Below are 22,386 nucleotides of genomic sequence, written 5' to 3'. Positions count from 1 at the left end.
TAATGGTCCCAGTTATGAATGTTTAATAGATGGTGCAAAACAAATTTCTCTGAAATTAATTCTAGCATAATGTGAAAATAAACATTAAGAACAATTTGAAAAATTAACTGTCTGCACCACCTTTGCAAAAACTGACTTTTGATTTGACAACTCAAAACTGAAAAACAAAACAAGAAAATATATATATTATATATATATAGCAACCTGATGGCACTGAGTTAAAGCTAATATATTACAAGATGATGGGGACTGTACAAGTGGGTTACCATATCCACAATTAAATGGAAGAGGCAGACAGCTCTAAAACCAAAACTATGTCATTTGCAGAGTTCCTGCACCTTGTCCATAACCATAACCTTTGGGTCCAAACAGTTTTCCATAGCAAGCTGTAAGAAAGGAAAGAAAGAAAAACAATAAGAAAGAAATACATACAATATATGTAGTTACTTTATTCTAGCAAAATTATTTGGATACCTCATCAAAGTGTCATACACAACTATGTTCCATGTTCCAAATATCAAAGTATGGATACATGAAAGAAAAGAATTGTAACAAAGTTGGGAAATGACAATGGAGAACTATCAGAATATAGGGGGGGATATAGTCCAGGTAACAAATAGTAAGAATGTTCATTTCTGTTTAAGTAAGAATATTCATATCAAATGCAGTATACCAAAATGATGAATTCTGCAAACAAGCACGAAAAGTGTTATCCAAAATCAGGAATGAAATCACAAACTGCTACAAATATCACCACTACACACACACACACACACAGAGAGAGAGAGAGAGAGAGAGAGAGAGAGAGAGAGAGAGAGAGAGAGAGAGAGAGAGAGAGAAGCAGAAAAGGTACAAGATGGATTATTTAATATCTTGTACAGCTATAGATGGATGTTTGTTTGTTTGTTTGTTTTTTAGAAGCATTAGCAACTAAGGCCATATTGCTCCGGGATATGCGGTGGTCATTCCCCGACCTTTCCGCATCCACCGTATTTGGTGGTGACGGGCTCGAACCACGGTCTAATCAAGAAGCGTGTGCTACGCACTGCTGCTCCTTCCTACCTGGCTACGGAGGCACCAACAGCTATAGAAGCATTTGTTATTTGCTCATAGTTGTTATTACTAAATAAGTTATCATTCAAACACTGAAAAATGTTAACAGCCATCACTGATCGATGTTATCACCTTAAAAGCAATAATAGTGGAATTCTGACATACTGAAATAGGTTTAGATAATATGAATCAGAGCTGTAATACTCAATATGTTCTACGTTGATAATAATATTAGTAAATTAATAAGAGGAGTTTACCTCAATATAGTACGTGGAACACTTCCGTATGATACCCTCCAGAAATTAAAACGTATGATACCCTCCAGAAATTTATTTAATTTCTGGAGGGTATCATACGGAAGTGTTCCACGTACTATATTGAGGTAAACTCCTCTTATTAATTTACTAATGAAATAGGTTTAATATAGCAGCATTACCCAATGTTTTACAATGCAACCCACTTAAACTGCAGAAAGAAATCTATGCTCCATCATTTTAGAAGATATATTTTGCTGTAAGGGAGAGAAGAAATTGTTTTAATTCTCAATTTTTCATATCCAAAGATAAATATAATTTCAAAAAAAAAGTACTTATTATTGCATATTATATTTTATTTTTAATGTGACCCTTGCTTTGTTTTTATGGATAACAAAAGAATATTTTCTTGGGTAAATAATATAGAACAGAAAGAAAAATGAGTAAGTAATGGATAACATGGACTGACAAAACATTTAAATTACTATATAAATGCAGACTTTCACTGAAAGTCTGAACTGCCATACTGCACTTTATTTATTGTCAGTATGTCATCAAATCTATGCCCAAGTCTAGGAAACAAAGTCACAAGGACTCATAACTAATGAAAACAGGCACTGCTGGGCTTGGACAATTTGGTATTTGGCCATTAAAAAAAAAAAAAAAAAAAAAACCACACTGTACAAGTGGCAAAGAATGTGGACATGATTTCATCATCTATTGAGGTGTTTGGTGGCCATCCAGATTGCAGCGTCTGTCAAAAGATCACTTTCAACAGCCTATTTACCCCCTTTGAAATGACACTGCCAATTGAAAACTAGTGTAAAGCCCACTGCAGAGTCCCCAGTGTGCTATTTTAACATCAAATGTTTCACTTGCAGTTCCCAAAATCAAGCAAAATTAAATACACCTAAAACAAGTTTTTTAGTGCATTCCAACATTAACCCCAGGGGCTCACAACTAGTGAGTATGGGCTTGGCACACCCAGGGCCCTGAGCTGGATATCACCATTCTTCTCTTTCTTGGTATGTTTGTTTGTTATTTGGTTTTTAGGAGCATTAGCAACTAAGACCATATTGCTCTGGGATATGCGGTGGTCATTCCTTGACCTTTCCGCATCCTCCGTATTTGGTGGTGATGGGCTTGAACCCTGGTCTAATCAAGAAGGGTGTGCTATGCACTGCTGCTCCTTCCCACCTGGCTATGGAGGCACCCTTTCTTGGTAATTCCTTTCTACCTCTCTCTCTCTCTCTCTCAGGGTAACTTGGGAATTTTTTTTGGCTGGTGTAGCATAAGCCTCGGGCTTCCTTGCACCACATAGCTAATAATAATAATTTCTAAATATGGCAAGATGTGAAAACAAGTCCTTATCAGCTGAATACACAGAGATAAGGATGAGATGTTTAAATACATTATACTTTGCTGTACTGAGCTCTGCTGTTCAACCCTGAACAATGAGCATAATCTAGAAGCATTTTGAATGGACCTCACACACACACACACACACACACACACACACACACACACACACACACACACACTTAATCTCAGAGAAATAAAATATGAATCTTAGAAAAAACCACTTTTATCTAGATTTGTGGGATGGTTTGTCCATATTTCACATTAAAGTGTTTAATGAAAAAAGCGTCCCCCTCCAAAAAATCAAGTATACCCAGTGGGAGGGCGTGTGCACGTCACATCCCACACTATGGTGATGAGATTATCCAAGTGCAAGCAGTGAATTTCCAGCTCCAAGAAATCGATCATTTTTTGAAGACTTTTGCCATTTTATTTACTGTTATATTAAATCATACTCTATAAGTAGCGTTACATCCTAGTCCCACTCGTTATTTTATTTTTAATTTAGCTAGAGATTTTATGTTTGTTTGTTATTTGGTTTTTAGGAGCATTAGCAACTAAGGCCATATTGCTCCGGGATATGCGGTGGTTATTCCCTGACCTTTCCACATCCTCCGTATTTGGTGGTGACAGGTTCGAACCCCGGTCTAATCAAGAAGCGAGTGCTATGCACTGCTTCTCCTTCCCACCTGGCTATGGAGTTGTCTAAGATTTTATAGGTTACTACTTAATATATATAGAACCATTGTTTCATTCAAATTTTGCCGCCATTGTTATAGTAGAGTGAGTGGTAAAAGAATTCAAATTTTTAATTGTGGTAAATAAGTAGCTCTAAAGTTCGAATTAATTAGGTTAGCATTAGTTGGATAATTGTTATATATTAATAATTAACTTATAACTCCAAATCACTTGTTGGGCATATATCTTTGTGTTTAGCTAAGTATATAATTAACTTAACATTGATATCATTACAGTACAGTAATACCCCGACTTACACTACCCCGACTTACGCGAACTCGGAGTTACGCGGTTCTTGATTTTTTCGTTTGGCAACGCTGCCGCCTACTATCTTCAAGGTCGTTTTTCATATGTTATCGATATACGGTGCGACGGCGGAGAATGAGAGCGAAAGATGAACAAAATTCAACTTTGCTGCTTTTATGTTTTTTATATCAGTGAAGGGGAAACACATTTCACCATAATAACGTAAAAACCAACACAATTCCAGCTATCGGTATAATCGCAAATGCAATTAGATCGAGTTTACTACCAGTTTATAACAGATTTCACTAGCAGAAACCAACTGGATTTTTATTGTTTTATGGTAGTAACCCCTAGAAATGTGAGGTGTTAATAGCGTATCTCTGCCTTTATGGTGTTGTTTATTCAGTTGCTACATGCGCGCAGCTTTGTTTATGCGTATCAAGCGTCCTCCTCGTTTTGTAATTGTGCTTTATTCCCTAAAAATGAGTAAAACACTTAAAAGGTGTGAAAAGGAAGCGTCCTGGTGAGGACACTGCAGATTCAGAGAGAAAAAGAAAAGCAATTATCGATAAACAGAGGCGGACTGGGTCAAAAATTCTTACCCGGGGAAAATTTATAGTGGCCTCATACTATGGTTTATGGCCAAAATCACACTGGCCCACTGGGGTTTCCCCGGTAAGGCTTATGGCCAGTCCGCCTCTGTCGATAGAGAAAAAATATGAAATTGTGAAACGCTTTGAGCGAAATGAAAGACCATGTGATATTACACGTGCTACAGGCCTAAATGAAGCAACGGCGAAAAGCACATGACAATTGCAAACTTGACAGGTTGAAAATTGAAAAGGGCTCAATTGTAAAGGGCTTAAAAATTTTAGAAAACATAGACTCCAACGAAGAACGCGTTATAGCTACAAAGCAAGGAATAAAAAAAATTATTAGCTTGCTACGAAGAAATTCTGCGTGAAAAAAAGAAGGCGCTGTGTCGTCAGACGAATTTGTTAGATTTTATGATGCCATCGACATCGAAATAACTTTTTTACGTAAGTCATTTGTTTTTTTAATACATATTTTGTATTAATATGTATAAAGAACTGCAATTTTATTAATATTTTTCTTCTAAACTAGTGTTTTTGTTAGTCCTTGGTCCCAATTAAGCAAAATTTATATGTATTTATATGCAAAGTTGTACCCCGACTTACGCGAATTCGACTTACGCGATTTTCGTCGGACCCACCTATCGCGTAACTTCGGGGTATTACTGTATAGCTTAACTGTATATTCTGAGCTGATTAGCACAAGGTAACACATAAAACTAGATACCATAATGCGTATCACTGCATTTAGGAATCTATTAGATTAATGTAGTACTTACAATTAATTAATTAAATTTATTAATCTTATTAATTTTTATTGTTAATCAATTGTATTCAAAGGAAAATCATAGCACAGACTAGAGCAGCAAAGCAATGGGCACAAAGTAGCAGAACTACTGTGGATCGGGGGAGAATTGAAAGGGGAAATTCTCAAACTCATTACAGCCTAAAAAAATGTGCAACTTGTGAAATGTTGGGGTTGGAATGTAAGGGTTGGGATCTTAAGAACACATTATGTATAGAGCTACACAGACTCAGTTCCTATAGGATAATAGTGCTGCATAAGTCAAATATCATTAAATAACAGTGGTTCGCAAAAAAAAAAAAAATAAAAAATTTTTTTTCTGCTCCCTATTAAACTTGTAGATTTGATGTTGCAATATGTTACAATATGGCTGTAACACCCACCAATTTTAAGGGTGAAGGGATTAAAGTCAAAGTTTCTAGTAAAAAAGATTTCATATATTTTAAGAAAATGTTGCATACAGTACTAAATATTAAACAATGGGTCTATTAACCTTAACAAAAATGTTTATCTGATAACAAAACACTTATTTTGTCATTTTTTGCCTTTTATAATCATCCACTGGTGTTTCCCATATGAGATTCCAATGGTATCTTTTTTCCATTTGAGAAATATTTTGGTGAAACCTTCACCATGCCCATCGGAGATTGCTTCCAAGTTTTGAGGGGGGAAAATTCTAAATGAGAATGTAGGAAATGAAGCTTTAACGACAGGGTCTTGGTTTTTGGTCATTAACCTATGATATTTGAAAACTGAGGGTGATGAGAACTTTTTATACACATCTCAGTTTTTGAATATATTTCCTACAAGAATCTGTTGAAATTATTTCAGGGAGGAAATTGATGCCAATCAACATAATCGGTCAACTGAGCAATGGAAATAAGTTCTATGGAGTGTTGATTCTTGCTACACCCTATTCTAATCAGATGAGCAGGAGTGGGTGGGTAGAATGTCTGTAGAACGTCTACTGCTGGAATGCACTATGCAAAAATTGCATAGTGCATTCCCATTTTGGAAGAGGTGGGGTTATGGTGTGAGGCTGTTTCTCATGGTATGACCTAGGACCTACAGCGGTCCTACCTTACCAATTTGGACACAATTCCATGCCATACCAACGGTGCTGTTCGAAAACAGTTCATGGATATGAATGTACAAAAGGGAACGTAATTGTGAGTCTGCCTTATGGAAAACCTATGGGATGAACAAAAATGTTGGGCGAGGGCCAGACCAACAGTTCCCACATTAGCTCAATTGGTCACCATTTTGCACCAGGAATGGAGGACTACACTCAGTGCAGATTCATTGGTGGAAAGTCTACTCAGCAGAGGAGAGCATGTCATAGCAGCCAAAGATGGACTAGCATATTATCAAAGTAAGCTGCAGTGACATAAATGTTAAACCGATATGTATCTGGATAATAATTGGAGATTAGTTTATACAGTACTAATAAGTACTAATGGAAATTAGTTTATATAGTACTTGGACAAATGTTATTAGTGGAGTTCCCCATGGTTCGGTGTTGGGCCCATTGTTGTTTTGTATATTTATCAATGATATTGATGAAGGTATATCAGGTTTAATGTGCAAGTTTGCAGGGTTGTTAACGACAGTAAAGACAGTATGCTACTCCAACTGGATCTAGATAAGTTGGGCAAATGGGCTGAGAAGTGGCAGCTGAAGTTTAACATTGACAAATGCAAAGTACTGCATATGGGTAGCAATAACCGAAGAGAAACGTGCCAACTGTGTGGTACTACACTGAGGGAAGTGGAAAAGACCTGGGGGTAATTGTGCAGTCAAATATGAAGTTTGCTGAGCAGTGCAGATGGGGTTCCCAGGGCAGGTTATGGAGTCTTGTCAATGATATATAGGAATTTTGTTACCAAGAACAGGGAGGTGATTATCCCATTATACAAGGCAATGGTCAGGCCACACCTAGAGTACTCTGTACAGGTCTGGAGGCCTCATTTTAGGAGGATGTAGAGTTGCTAGAACGAATACAAAGAAGGGCAACAAGATTGGTGAGGGGAACAAGAAAGGCTTACGTTCTGCAAATTGCAGCACCTGCGAGGTGATCTGATTGAGATGCATAAGGCCTTGAATGGGTTGAACAAGCTGAATGATGATGGGATTCTTCCTCTTGCTCAGATTAAGAACCTGAGGGGGCACAGATGCAAATTGAGGAAATACAGTTGTAGAATAGATGTGCGGAAGTTTGCCTTTAGCCACCGGGTAGTTGATTGGTGGAACAGACTTCCATCTTTTGTTGTGGAAGTTGATAGCCTAAATAAATTTAAGGTTGAGCTGGACAGGCATTTGGAACGAATGGAGGGGTGAAATGGGAGGTTTTTTTTTTTTTTTTGGCTGATGCTGCATAAGCTTGCTTTCTTGCATTGTATGCCTTTGATAATGCTAATGCGAGAACACCAGGTAATTAACTAACAACGAACAAACTTACTTTTACAATATATTTCTCCTTCCCTTTCGCACAATGTTGTTGACTCCAGTTTCTTGTTACACTCTTTGCAAGAATAGCAAGTACTTTTGTGCCAAGCCTAGGAAAAAGGAAGAAAAAGAAATTTTTAATAAAAATATTTTTAGCAATTTCTAGTTTTCCATAGTGTCATTACAGAATACCAGTTTTGTTGAGTGCTACAAAAACATTCCATGGAGTCTGAACAGTACATTACAAGTGCATTTTATCTACTAAACTGAATACATGGAGTTGTAAACAGCTTATCAGGCCACATACCACCACACCAGTCAGGAAGGGCTTATATCACATTATCCCCCGCCATTGCTTTTAATCTAATGATCATGTATTACAGACTACTCAAAAAAAAATGTATTTTTTTTTATTATTAGAAGTGAATGCTTTGATATACTTAGCTAAGGGTATTTCTTCCTTTGATCTACGATCATTTTATTCTGAAAATTTCATGATGAATCCAGAAAATCATATATAGGAAAATTCTGCTTATAGTGCTATCCATGCATTTTTTAATGGCTATAGCACTCCCACATTTAAACACTTTCCTCAAAAGGAATAAACCTCTATATAATCTTCCTTTCTATTAATACTTTGTCTAGGGAAGGGATGATAGAAAGTAAATTCTCACACCCATTGATAACAGTAACATTTGGTAATTTCATATTCACTCAAAGCTCTGGAGGTGGAAAGGCTACTCTTTAAAAACTGCGTCTAGTTATTTACCATTGCATTTGCATGCTTTCTACAGATTTTTAAAAATCTGAATTTTCCACTTTTCTTGCTGGTATTGTATTGTGTGTGTGTGTGTGTGTGTGTGTGTGTGTGTGTGTGTGTGTGTGTGTGTGTGTGTGTGTGTGTGTGTGCGCGCGCGCAGACACACACGCACGCTAGTGGCTCTGTTGTTTTGTGCTCCTGATATTTCTTCTATAAACAGTAATTTAAATGTCAAATTACCGTTACATTCCTCATATGGAACTATCTCCATGGGATACTTTGCATTCGTCAACAGCCTTTCACAAGATAAGTATTGAATATATTTCTGATATTTTGCTTTTGTCCATAAATGCTTCTGACAGTGCACTATTTCTTTATATACCAGCCCAAGGTCATTTAAGCCATTGCCAACCCCCCATCCTTAAGAGACTACAACTGGTCACATCACTTACATTTACTAAACTGCAGCTCACCTGGTTTTCATTAATCTCTTGAATAGTTTCTTCTTGCTACTCAGAGTAAGCACTCAATCAATGCTTTCTTATGCTTCGGTTCAATTATATAACTGATATGCCATCCTCCCACAGTTTAGGATTTGATCAGTCACTTTATAGTTCAACTATTGATTTATCCTTTCAGAGCTCAAAAGTAACATTCTCATTTTACTAAGTGACCAAACAGAGCAACTCTTCAGTAACTATGCTCCATTGACCACTCCCATTGGTTCATTTCGGAATGCTGCACAAGTGCGTATTATGAACAATACCACTGTAATGCCTAACCTGTCACCATCTGGTTCATCTTCCATGAAGATCATAGGTAGCACCAGGCATAAACCTGTGAGGAATGTCAACCATACTCTAGCAACACACATGCCACTAAACAGTGACTCATCACTTTTCAACACAAACTGCAGTGTCTGGAGACTAGGCACCAGCAAAGAGATCTGATTGAGGTTTATAAAGCCTTGAATGGATTGAATGTTGATAGCATTCTCTTGTTGAGATTACACACTAGGGGGTATAAATTCAGAGAACGTTAGAACAAACGTCCATTTTTTGTTGTGGAAATGGGTAATTTGAACAAATTTAATGAAGAAATAGGCAAATTCTTGCAGGGGATGGACAGGTGAGGTGGGTAGTTTTTTTTTGGCTGATGCTCTAAAAGCTTGCGCTCTTGCATCATTTCCCACTCCTAATACTAATAAATAACCTGATAATTATATAATTCCTAATTATAAATCAGAAATGTTCTAATTCCCACTGTAGACAACTATTAATTAATTTTCCATTATAATTAGAGTAATTGTACCAACTTGTCTTTCAGTGTAACCCCAGAAAATTTAAATGAATAAAGATGCAAGAATTACACATTACTTCAACCCACCAACACAACTGATAACAGTTAGATGGTGATTTTAAGGTTGTCACCCTTTTATTTGCATTAGCATATTGTCAAGGATTGGCTGGTCCAAGAATAGTTCATTTATTGAAATTGCAATGTCAAATGTGTTATTTGTGGATCATCAGTTCATACTTCTTCCTCTATTGCATATAAAACTCAGCTTTTCTGTGAAAGCTTTGGACTACAAAAGAGATGTTTGACTAATTAAAGGAAAGTTTCCAAAATTAAACGATGCAAAACATATCTTTGTTGGACCACACATTAGAAAAATACTGCATGATAGTTTCAAACAAAAACAACCCCAAGCAGTTAGTAAATAGCAATTCTGAACTCTATTATTATTATTATTATTAGCTATATGGTGCAAGGAAGCCCAAGACTTATGCTGCACCAGCCAAAAAAAAAAAATTTCCAAATTACCCTGAGAGAGAGAGAGTCAAAAGTGGAAGGGAATCACCAAGAAAGATCCAGCTCAGGACCCTGGTTATGCCAAGCCCAGACGGGTTTGAAAATCTTGTGCCCAAACAGGGACTTATGGGTTTCTGGGTAAAAAAAAAGAAAAGAAAAAACATAAATTTGTAAAAAAAAAAAAAAAAAAAAAAAAAAAAAGTAAGTGAACAGAAATATCAATCATGCAAAACAAATCTTGTCAAGGTAAAGTGCTATATTTACTGTAATATTTATTTATTAGAAATTTAAGATGTTTAAACCTGTGTTAGCAATTTTATTGGGTTTCTAACTTTTTTTTAGTGTTTTACTTACCACACTAAACATTTTTTTTCTTTTTTTATTGCTCTGTCCCATCCCTATTTTCCCCATAAGCCCTGTTGTTTTTAATGTGTGAAATACCATAACACAGAGATTTTTAGGAACACATGTGCCACATTATAGCAGATCTGACTGTAGTACAAAAAAAAAATAAAATAAAATAAAAATAACTAAAAAATGTTTATAATTTTATCAAGTAGCTATCCAGTGCTTCAAATATTTTGGGGAGAGCTTCATACAGAATAAATTAATTTCTCTAACACATTTCAACACTGATTCAGGAACATCAAGCACACTGAATTGCTGCAGTGAAGAGAAGCCAATCACTGCATCTCTGAGTGTTGGTACAAAGGCTCATTTTCTTGTTCAGGCTCACTATCAGTCATGTTTTGATCTTTATTGCAAATACCTTGAATATTTTGCAATTCACATGCAATAACATCATTGTTTACATCAATATAATCATAAAAATTTACTGTAAATCCCAAACTACTCTGTAGGAAATCCCATTCATCAAAAGGAATCCATTCCTGTTCATCACTTTCAACACAATCAACATTTTCTTCTATATCATTACAGAACCCAGCCTTTTTAAAGGAATTAATTATAACAGTAGGGCTCAGTGTACCCCATGATGCTTCTAAATAATGCATCGCATCTAACAAAAATTTTGAACTTCTGTTTTTCCATTCAGTTTTACAAGGAATAAAATCTACAGGGAAGAACTCCACATGGACATTGTTTAAGTGCTCATTGTTTTTCGGATGAGCAGGGCAGTTATTGGCAAATAAAAGAATTTTTCTATTTTCTCCTGCCATCACTGAATCTAGAGCTCTTAAATATTCATCAAAAAGAGCACAGATCATCTATGCTGTTTTATTGTTCCTGTATTTACATGGAAGTATTTTCACATTCTTCAAACAGGAGGTTTCCTGGTTTTCTTATCACAAGCAATGGCAGTTTCTCTGAGCTATCCATATTAGTCCCCACTAGCACTGCAATTCTCTCCTTACTCAGTTTACCATTATGGCAATTCTGTCCTTTGAATGCACAAGTCTTATTAGGAAACAGGTTATAAAAGAGTCCTAATTCATCAACATTAAAAATATCACACTTTCTATATTTTTTGATCAAAACACGTAGTTTCCTTTTTCTCCACTCATCAACTTGTAACATATTCACACTAGAAGATTCTCCACAAATTACTTTGTAAACTAAACCATATTTCTTCTTAATATCTATCAATCCACCCATTGAAAGAATTAAATCCACTCCAAGCCTTTCAGCAATTTCGATGCCCTTCTCTCTCAACAAATTGCCATTAACTGGAAAATTTGCAGCAGATATCTGCTTGAACCAAACCACTAATGCCTTCTCCACATCTTCATATTTTCCAATTTGTCTTCTTTTAGCTTTACATGAAACATTAAGGGCATTTGAGTTCAACACTTCTTTTTGTGGCATAATTCCATTTACTGTAGAAACTGCCATATTAAGTTTTTTTGCCACCCCAACTCGTGTGCAAGAGGGATTTGATGCCACCGTTTTTATGACATCAAGTTTTTCTTTTAATGTCAAAAAAAAAAAAAAGCCTTTCTTTTTATTCCCTTGCAGTTCATCCTTCCAAATTAGAAAATTAATTAACTACAAATATTAATTATTAATTATAATAGAGTATAATTAATAATTAATATTTGTAGCATTAAAATAAAACTGCCAGGGACAGATGAATAATTAGAGCCCAATACGACAGATAGACAAAAATATGGTTATTCTTTAATCTACAGAAATAAATAAAGTACAGTATCATAAGTTCAGCTTTCAACATACCTCTAAAAGGTCACAATTACAATAAGATACAGCAACAATCCACTAAGTAATTCAGAACTGTGAGAACTTAATGACAAACGCTTCACTGTGCTTCACGTGGTCAATGCGTGAAAAAATAAATATAGAAACAAAGAATTTCTATATTTAAAAAACGTATAAGTGGGAAAACACCATTATAATAATACACTGTGTATTCTTTATAACTAAATTTTTATGCAGGAAAACTTTTTACCCGAGAAAATAATACATAACAATTTAAGTTGAAATTGGGACTTAAGAAACCAAACCTAGTACAGAGGAAAACTTCTTATGCGGGAAGTTCTTATCCGGGGGGGGGGGGGGGGGGTGTTCCCTACTGTATTTCAGTTAGAAATTTGAAACTGGCAATTTCATCCTTCTATATGTATCTACTTTCTAGGGCTACACATTTTTTGCATTTATGAATAAGCTCTTTCAGGCCTCCTGAATTGAATTTCTCAACTCCTCAGCAGAAAACCAGGCGTTCACTTCACTAATTACCTTGTCATCAGTCTGAAATCTGTGGCTCCATAATGGTTTCTTCATTTTAGGGAAGAGGAAGAAGTCTGAAGGTGAGAGGTTGGGAGAATAAGGTAGTTACTGCAGATTTTCAAAGTCCCACCTGATTGCAAAGTGCACTGTGGGAGCAGTCTTGTGAGCAGGAGTTTTCAAGAAGACACCACACCTTTTGATATCTTCTCTTAACTTTTCCAGGAGGTTTCTGTAGTGCTTCCCAGTAATGCTGTTGAGTTTTGGAAGGAATTCTGTAAGGATGATACTGTGGAGCCCCAGAAGACACTTACAGCATAACCTTGTTAGCAGACAACTGAATTTGGCCTTTTGGAGAGGGGCTGGGTGAAGATGAATGTTTCCATTGCTTCCCCACATGTTTTGTTTCTGTGTCAAGTGGTATATGCAGTATTCATTCAATGTCTCAATTTTAAATTCATCAACATTCTCTCTACATAACTCTAACAATTTTGGAACCCATCAGACTGCCACTCATCTCAGATGTGTGAAGGAATTCATGCCTTATGGTACAATGCAGACCCAGGTTTGCACCATAATGTTTATAATGACTAATTCTTACATCATTTATTAAAAACATTATAGTCACACATCTGTCTTTAAGGACTAGCTGTTACCACTTTAGCTGCAATGGCAGGGTTCACGGCTGAGATGAGTCTTCCCTCACTTGGATTATTGTGCAGACCATTTAGCTCACACCTGAACTGTCTTCTTCAACTTTTCAGTCTCCTACGATGAGCAATCCTTCCCACATACAAGTTTAATTTCCTCATTGATTTGTTTTACTTTGCAAACAAAGAAATTTTATAATGGATAACCTCAACCTTCTCCAGCATAGCACCGCTAACTACATTCGTAGCTTAAGTTCATTAACTAATGGAGCTAGAAAATCAAATAAATATACATTAATTTAGGAGACTTAATAGTATGTATATAAATAATATCAAATCCATAACTGAAATATTTCTAGGTGAGGGTAAGTACTTATTGATTGCCCTTCAAATAGTTTTTAAAAAAATTAAAAAGGTATACATATACACAGTATACAAAGGGTACTAGGAAAGTTTTGCAATACAGCTTTGTTTATTTAATTTTTTCAAAGTAATTTCCTCTACATTCAATACACCTCTCCATCCTCCGAAACCAATCTTTAAACCAGTTCTGCCAAGTTTCACTAGGGAGTAAAGCACACTCGTTGTCCCAAGCCCGTAGAAGGTCCTCATCACTGGAAAACCGCCTCCCTTTTAGCTTCATTTTCACATGCGGGAACAGTGCAAAGTTGCAGGGAGCAAGGTCTGGACTGTAGGGAGGGTGCTCGAGAAGTTTCAGTCCTGTCGTGGTCAAATATTCGGTGCAGGCTTTGGCGCGGTGACCTGGAGCATTATCGTGATGGAGGTACCAGGTGTCCATTCTTGACTTTGGCCGCAGGTTCTTCATAGATCCAATGACTTTAGGCAGGCATTGTTCAGTATACCACTTAGCTGTGACTGTCTTCTGCGTGTCCAAAACGACACGTTCCACAATTCCACTCGATTTGAAAAATACAGCTATCATTTTCTTCTTTACAGATCGGGATTTTCTGACAATTACGGGTGTGTCGTCATCATCAAAGACCCAAACTTTTTTTTGAGCCTTTGTCGGCAGATCGTAATAGTACAGCCAAGTCTCGTCACCTGTCACGATGTTGTTCACATACCGAGATTGTCCCTTATCAAACTTTTTTAACATCTCCTGGCACCAAGTCACACATCGTGTCATCTGCTCTTCAGTCAGTTGATGCGGCACCCAGAGAGAACAAAGTTTCTTCACGTGCAAATGATCTTGCAGAATCGAACGAATTGCTGGTGCATTTAGGCCCAAAGTATCCTCTATCTGTTGGTAGGTCACTCGCCTGTTTTCGTCAAGCATTTTCCTCACAGCAGTAACGTTTTCCTCCGTAACTGACGTTCGTGGCCTTCCTGGCCTCTCAGAATCCTCCAGAGTGAAATTTCCCCTTTGGAATTCTCTATACTACCTGAATATCGTTGTACGATGTGGACAATCATCATCTAGTGCAAGAGTCATTTCTTCTAAGCACTGGTCTATGGTTAAACCACGCACGAAATTATACCGCAAAACTGTCCTTATCTCATTTCGTGACCATGATGCCATCGCAAGCACTTTACACTCTCACTACTAATGAATAACTGAGCCCATCGACCTGGCACGGCGGCTACTATGCACGTATGAACATGTCTCAACATGCAGCAACAAGCAGCTTCCTGTGATTCATTGTTGCGTCATATTGCAAAACTTTCCTAGTACCCTTTGTATATTAGATACTATTGTTCACTTCCATTTTCAAATTTTTTCAAAATTTATTTCAAATTTGGCATGATGTGAAGCATGAAAAACTTAATAAATATTCCACATGTTGCCAACTCTATTCCAAGTGACAACTGCAAACATTTTCCTTGCAGCTTCTTCTTTAACTTTAAAAAAAAAAAAAATTACAGGGTGCATGCACAGTCAGCTTGTAGGGCAGATGAGGAACACATTGACATTAATGCTGGCTAAGCACCCAATGACAGCATGAGAAATGTGATTTTTTTGCATTATCATGATGCAGCATCCACCCACCAGTTTGCAGTACAATTCTGTAGTAAGGTAACACATAGCAGTTATATGATGTGATACAAAATGCTAGTAAACTATTCCTTGAATGTAAAAAAAAAAAAAAAAAAACCATAATCTTTCCTGCAGAATCAACTTTTTTTGGCATTGATGATGATGTAGACTTCAAAAAACAGAGCTTGTTGCTAACTCTCTAGGTATAAATGATGTAGCTATCTCAACAACTGTTATCACCTTGTACAGAACCTCACCATCTTCAGTAACCATTGATTACAGCTCCTGACAAACCTCCATGTGAATTTTCTGTTGCTCAGGTGTAAGTAGTCTTGGAACCCAGTGTGCACAAACACATCATATGCAAATGGTCATGGAGAATACAGTCTGTGCTTCTCATTCTCAAGATCTCCACCACTTGCCTTACTGTTATACGATGATCTTCTCTCACGATTACAGAAGCAGTGTTTATGGTTTCTGTGGTGACAGCAGTGGTTGGAGCTCCAGGGCTGCAGAGTTTTGTGATTGAATCACATCCATCTTTAAACATTCCAAACCATCTGCAAGCTGTGCTCTTAACATTTCATACAATTCAGCTGATGGTTTTGTGAGATGGAAACAAAATTCAAGAGCAGAATAATGTTCTTGGCATGTCATGTCCATTGTTATGCAGGTGAAACTAAACAGGCATAAACTTGGCTGGCTGCAAAGGTCATAACCATGCGCATAAGTCACCAGCGCAGTTGCTATGTGATGCTTGTTTGCTCTTAAATTCCACAGCTCAGCTAAAAGTGGCAAGTAGTACAGTTGTTCATGAAAAATTATGATCATTCTGCATTGAAAAGGGCTTGTAATTACAATGGCTTTCATCTAAGGCCACACATGCAGAGAAATGTAGTTCATCAGACAAAAGCATGATGGTTTGTACATTAACAGCTGAAAAACTGCACTCCACAGGACAAATGAAGAAGCTGCAGGAACATATATATATATGATGTACCCTTTATTGACACAAAGAAAATGTTTCATTTAACAAGAGAATAAAAAAAAAAAAAAAAAAAACTTACAGAACCTGCACCCATCATCTTTTCTGCCATGTATACAGGTTTTCCACATCTTGGACAGATATCACAACTTCCCCATTTGAGGTTAGCAGAACTTGACTTGGGAACTGGAGATATAAGAGGAGCAACATGAGCTTGAGCAGTGGCAGGAATGTTACTGAAAATAACAAGAGAATTTTATAAATTTTTGATAACAGTTACAGGCTAATTTATACAAATTAGTTAACCTGTAAGTGGTGTAGGTGTGATTATTTCACTCTAGAGCAAACAAAACCTTTAATAACTTTCATGACCACTGCTAGCATCTGTTTGAGCAACATTAATGAAACAACATTGAGGATTATGGGTAGCAGTAATCCCAGGTTAATGTACAGACTGGTGCTACACTCAGGGTAGTGGAAACTGAAAAGGATAATAGTGCAGTCAGATATGAAGTTCTCTGAGCAGTACATAGAGGCTACCAGGACAGCTCATGGGGTTTTGTCAATGATATACAGGAATTTTGCTAGAAGGGATGAGGATGTGATTATTCCATTAGTATTAGTATTAATAATGGCCACATGGTGCAAGAAAGCCATGGCTTATGCTGCACCAGCCAAAGAGGAAAAAAAAAAAAAAAAAAAACGAATAAAACAATGATAAAAAAATAATAAAAATAATAAATAAATAAATAATAATAAAAAAAATAAAAAATAAATAAATAATAATAATAAAAGAAAAGGATATTAAGCCTATCATCCTATGTGCTTCCCTGACCCGAAGATACTATCCAGATGTTGAATTTCCCCAAACTGTCAGCCTCTACCACCCATGTAGGCAACTTATTCCAGTAATTTATAACTTGCTGGCTAAAATAAAACTTCCTGCAGTCCAATCTAAACATTTCCCCCCATAACTTGAATTTATGTCCCCTAGTTCTAGCTTCATTTACAATCTTGAAAATTTCATCATAACACAGTATTCCAAGTGTGGTCTAACAAAAGCCTTATATAATGGGATTATCATGTCCCTATCTCTACTTACAAAAGTTTGATAGATCATCGATAGGACAGACACCATGGGCCTTCCTTGTAACCTGTTTACAATGCTCAGAGAACTTCATGTCTGACCGTATCATAACACCCAAGTCCCTTTCCTCCAGTACTGGGTTTAGTTGAACTCCACCAAGTGAATAAGTTATTTTGGGATTACTGTTTCCCAGGGGTAATACCTTACACTTTGTTGGATTAAAGCATAGCTGCCATTTTTCTGACCATTCCTGAAGTCTATCTAGGTCTCTCTGAAGAAGCTCAGCTTGACAGTGATCATTAACTACTCTACCAATTTTAACATCATCTGCAAATTTAGACATCACACCCTCTATCCCTTCATCAATGTCGTTTATGAAAATTAAAAACAACAGTGGTGATAATACTGATCCTTGGGGAACCCCACTTCTTACATCAACCCAATCTGAAGAATAGCCATTTATCACAACCCTCTGCCTCCTGCCCTGAAGCCATCCTGCTATTCATCTAAGGATTTTCCCAGTGATTCCAACCTGTTCCAGCTTATAAAGTAACCGCTCATTGAGTCAAAAGCTTTGCTAAAATCTAAATAAACAATGTTGAAATTATTCCCTAAATCCAGCTCATGAGTGATCCTTTCAAAATAGCGAACCAGATTTGTTAAACATGATTTTCCCTTTACAAAACCATGCTGAGTATCCTTGAGAATTTCAATTCGATCCAAATGATACTGAATTCCACCCTTGATCATTGCCTCCATGATTTTCCCTACCACTGAAGTCAGACTGACAGGTCAATAATTTCCCACTTCACTCTTAGAGCCACCCTTATGTATGGGAGATACATTGGCACTTTTCCAATTCAAGGGAATCTCCCCAGAGTCTAGGTGATGCTCGCATAATTAGCCTCAATGGTTCAATGCACTCACTTGCCGCCTCCCTTAAGATTATAGGGTATATTCCATCAACTCCAGGAGCCTTACTGGCCTTTAGGTTCGAAAGTTTTTTCATTAAATAATCTTGCGAAATTTCAATATCATTAATTACATATTTTTCAACTTCGCTTCCACAATTTCCCATTGCCACAAAAGGTTTTTCATTTGTAAATATCGATGCAAAATAACTGTTGAGTTCATCTGTAATGGCAGCTGATGTATTTTATAATATCCCCTTTCCCTTACGTAAAGGTCCGATCTGGTTTGTTCTGCTCTTCTTGGCATTTATATATGTGAAGAATTCCTTATCCCCCTTCTTTGCTCTATTTGCTAGTGTTTTCTCATAAACTGCCTTTGCCTGTCGAACCTTTTCTGTTGCTCTATTACAGATCATCTTGTAGCTGTTATAGGCTTCAGTACTTTTTATTGCTGTGTAGCCTTTCCATGCCACCCTTTTCTGCTCAAGTAATGTGGCAACTTCACTATTCATCCAACTTGGAACCCTCCTCGTGGAGTACTTTTTTAATGGTTACTTTTTACGCATTCAAGGCTTCTGTGATTAATGTTTTAAAGGTATACCATAATTCAATTGTATTCGCTCTCTGTGCGATATCTACCCAGTTAAGAGGCCATGTAGTACCTTAAGGCATCGTAGTTTCCTTTTCTGAAATTATAACCCATTCCTTTGCCTTTTACTACTGCTACCTCTCTCATCATCATCCACCATAGAACTCCGTGATCACTTCCTGCTACTGGTTCCTCTACTGTCAGCCCTGTTATGCCATCTGATTCATGGGTGATGATGAGGTCTAGGATATTCATGTTGATACAAATAACAGTCATCTAGTTGATTTAAAAATTTTGTTCCCTATGTCGAGTTTCCTTCCCATTTACTCCAATCAATTATAGGCAAATTGAAATCACTCATAATAAGACATTGACGCTTACTTGCCCATTCCATTTGCATACAGAGGCTTTCGTCATAATCTTCACAATCACCTGGTCTGTAGATTACTCCTACTCACATTATACCTTTGTTTCCAAACATCTCACACCATACAGATTCTATACTAGCATGTAAAACATCTGAATCCGGGAAAGCTATCGTCACACTCAGTCTGCTTCTGATAATAAGCATTACCCCACCACTCCTTCTATCTACCCTATTCCTTCCTAAATACATTATACTAGCCGTACCGTAGGAAACCATTTAAAAACTGTAGAGCAGCAGTCGAGACAGTCTGACAAGAACAACTCATCATTAACAGCATATGTCTTTGGATAGAGGAGAGTTTCCTTGAACAACAACCTTCTTAGTATACTAAAACCTAGCACCAGTGCCATAGGTACAAATCGGTATAAACACCACTTTGTGCAAAAGATGAAGAGTATGGTGGTTAATACCCCAGGATTGATGCGACACATGGACAAGCAGAGAAGTATTATGCTTGACTATTTTGTCACAAAGGTGCAAGATATATTTCTGAAAGTCTAACTTATTTTGTATAAGGCATGGCCAAACCACATCTCGAGTATGGCATACAGGTCTGGAGGCCACGTTTCAGGAAGGATGTAAAGCAGCTGGAATGGGTACAGAGAAATTTAGCAATGAAGCTAGTGAGAACAAAGGGGCACTCTTACCAAAAAACACTTCAGTTCTTTAAATTGCAGCATCCGGAGACTAGGCACTTTGCAATTTGCAGAACTTAAGCTTTTCTTGGTAGGAGCACCCCCTTTCCCCCCTCTCATCAATCTCATTGCCCTTCTCTGTACCCATTCCAGAAGCTCTACATCCTTCCTAAAGTGAGGACTCCAAACCTGTACGACGTACTTGCAGTGTGTGGCCTGACCATTGCCTTATACAAAGGGATAATGACCTCCTTATCTCGCTAGCGAAGTTCCTGTATATCACTGACAAGACCCCACAAGCTGCTCTGGTAGCCTGTCTGCACTGCTCTGAAAACTTCATATCTGATGCAAAATCACCCCAGGTTTTTTTTCATTCTTCACTACCCTGAGTGTAGTACTGCACAGTTGGTACGTTACTCTGGGATTACTGCTACCCATATGCATTACTTTGCGTTTGACAATGTTAAACTTCAGTTGAAACCTCAGTCACCTGCCCAACGTTTCTAGATCCTGTTGCAGTGCATACAGTTGTTACTGTCACTAACAACCCAGCCAACCTTTGTATCATCTGCAAATTTGGACATTAAGCCTCTTATACCTTCGTCAATATCAGTGATGAATACAGAAAACAACAATGTTCCCAACCATGGGCGTCGGCAGGATATTTTGAAAGGTGGTGCAAAAAAAATAAACTACAGTAGAACATTGATTATCCGAACCGCACCCCCAAAATTACAGTACAAATCTACTTTTAGTGCGCTGCTGGTTATGCTGAAATATTACTCCTGCCGCTTGATGCATTTGTTTCGGATTATTTATTTGAAGATATATGCAGTATAGCATAGAAATAGTCTTAATTTGTCTTTACAGGAGTTAAAAAATCAAATGTTCGCTTTAACTACTGTGTGGACCCAGAATAGTCTCCCGTGACCTTGAGTCACTGGGTGTTGTACCATTGTCAGCGCTAGAGTATGGTGGGATGGCAGTCACCTTTCATTCAGTCTGCTGCAAGCCGCTGCAGTGTGAGGTTATTTCAGGCATTTTGTTTCCAATGAACTCAACGTTCATGGCTATTTCAAAGTGAAATATTGTGTCATTTTGCTTTTTAATTTTAATACTGCTGCCCCTTTGTGTTAATAACGGCATCTATAGGCAAAAGAAACTGAAATGTGTTGTCAATAGAAGACAAGATAATAATTATTAATAGACCGGAAAATGGCAAAACTGGTGTATCTCCTGCTAAGATTTTTAACATTGGTAAAGCAACCATATCTAACATAAAGAGCAGGAAAAAATTAAATTTTGAAGTTTACTTCAAAGTTAGACAATGAACATGGCTATAAACAAAGGAAATATTTTTCCTTTTTTTTTATATGAGATGAGACATGACTAGAAATTATAAGACACTTTATTTATGGTTTCTACAAAAGAGAAGTCAAGGCGAACCCATTTCTGGACCTCTGTTATGCAAAAAAAGAGTTACAATTGAATCAAAATTTTAAAAGCCCATCTGAATTTAAAGCCAGTACAGGACAGCTGAAAAATTTCAAATCCCACCATAGTAAAAGGGAGCTTGAAATTCAAGAAGCTTTATCAGGTGATGTCCCGAAAGCAGAAGCTTTTAAAGAGTCTTTTTGAAAATGGCGGAGGAAGCAGGTTTTCCAAGGATGACATTTACAATGCAAATGAAACTGGTCTTAATTGGAAGTCACTCCCTCATAAATCACTTGCATCATGATGTGAAATGGCTGCTCCTCGTTTCAAAGCTAACAAACAGTGTGTTTGTTAAGTTAAAGTTTTTTAAGTTTGTGTTTAAGTTATCAACTTCCACAACAACTGATGGAAGTTTGTTCCAGCAATCAACTACCCACTGGCTAAAGGCAAATTTCCACACATCTACAGGAATCCCTCAATTAACAAGATTAATTGGTTCCTCACAAATGGCAAGGTATGCGAAACCGCACTAATTGAAGTTAATAATCAATACAAAATAGCCTAATTTGTTCCAAGACCTACAAATATACCAATCAATATTTTTAAAAATACGTTTTTTTATGGCAATTTAATTACACAGATAAGCTAAGGTAAACAGATAAGCACAGATAAACAATTAAGGAAACCAGAGAGATAAGGAAAAGAAATGAATGAAATTAATTACTCACAGGAGGAGTAATTTCACTGCTAATCATGTAAGCAGAGTTAACAATGAACTCACAGAACACAATAATAGGAAAAAAAAAAGGAAGAAAAAAAAAAGAAAAGAAAAAAAATTCTCACATCAGATTTAAAAAAGCTTCCAGATTTAAATATTAGAAAGAAATGTGAAGAAGATAAAAGGTACACA

General features: G+C 36.9%; 1 protein-coding gene across 1 annotated transcript in view; it reads right to left on the bottom strand.

Annotated features, from left to right (window-relative positions):
- Nucleotides 1-207: 207 nt before the first annotated feature.
- The window catches only part of LOC150077448 (cysteine and glycine-rich protein 1-like), a 74,572-nt gene continuing 52,393 nt past the window's right edge, over nt 208-22,386 (bottom strand). Inside the window, exons 4-6 of the mRNA XM_090386215.1 lie at nt 16,476-16,629; nt 7,507-7,603; nt 208-386 (exon numbers count right to left, since the gene is read on the bottom strand). Coding sequence (XP_090242341.1) covers nt 313-386; nt 7,507-7,603; nt 16,476-16,629 — 325 coding nt within the window. The 3' untranslated portion in view covers nt 208-312. The remainder of the gene's footprint in view (nt 387-7,506; nt 7,604-16,475; nt 16,630-22,386) is intronic.

Source organism: Mastigoproctus giganteus, chromosome 12 (genome assembly GCF_048544385.1).
Source record: "Mastigoproctus giganteus isolate SK-2022 chromosome 12, ASM4854438v1, whole genome shotgun sequence".
NCBI classification, from domain to species: domain Eukaryota; kingdom Metazoa; phylum Arthropoda; class Arachnida; order Uropygi; family Thelyphonidae; genus Mastigoproctus; species Mastigoproctus giganteus.
The sequence above is the reverse complement of the archived record's forward strand: the minus strand, read 5'-3'. Positions and strand labels throughout refer to the sequence as shown.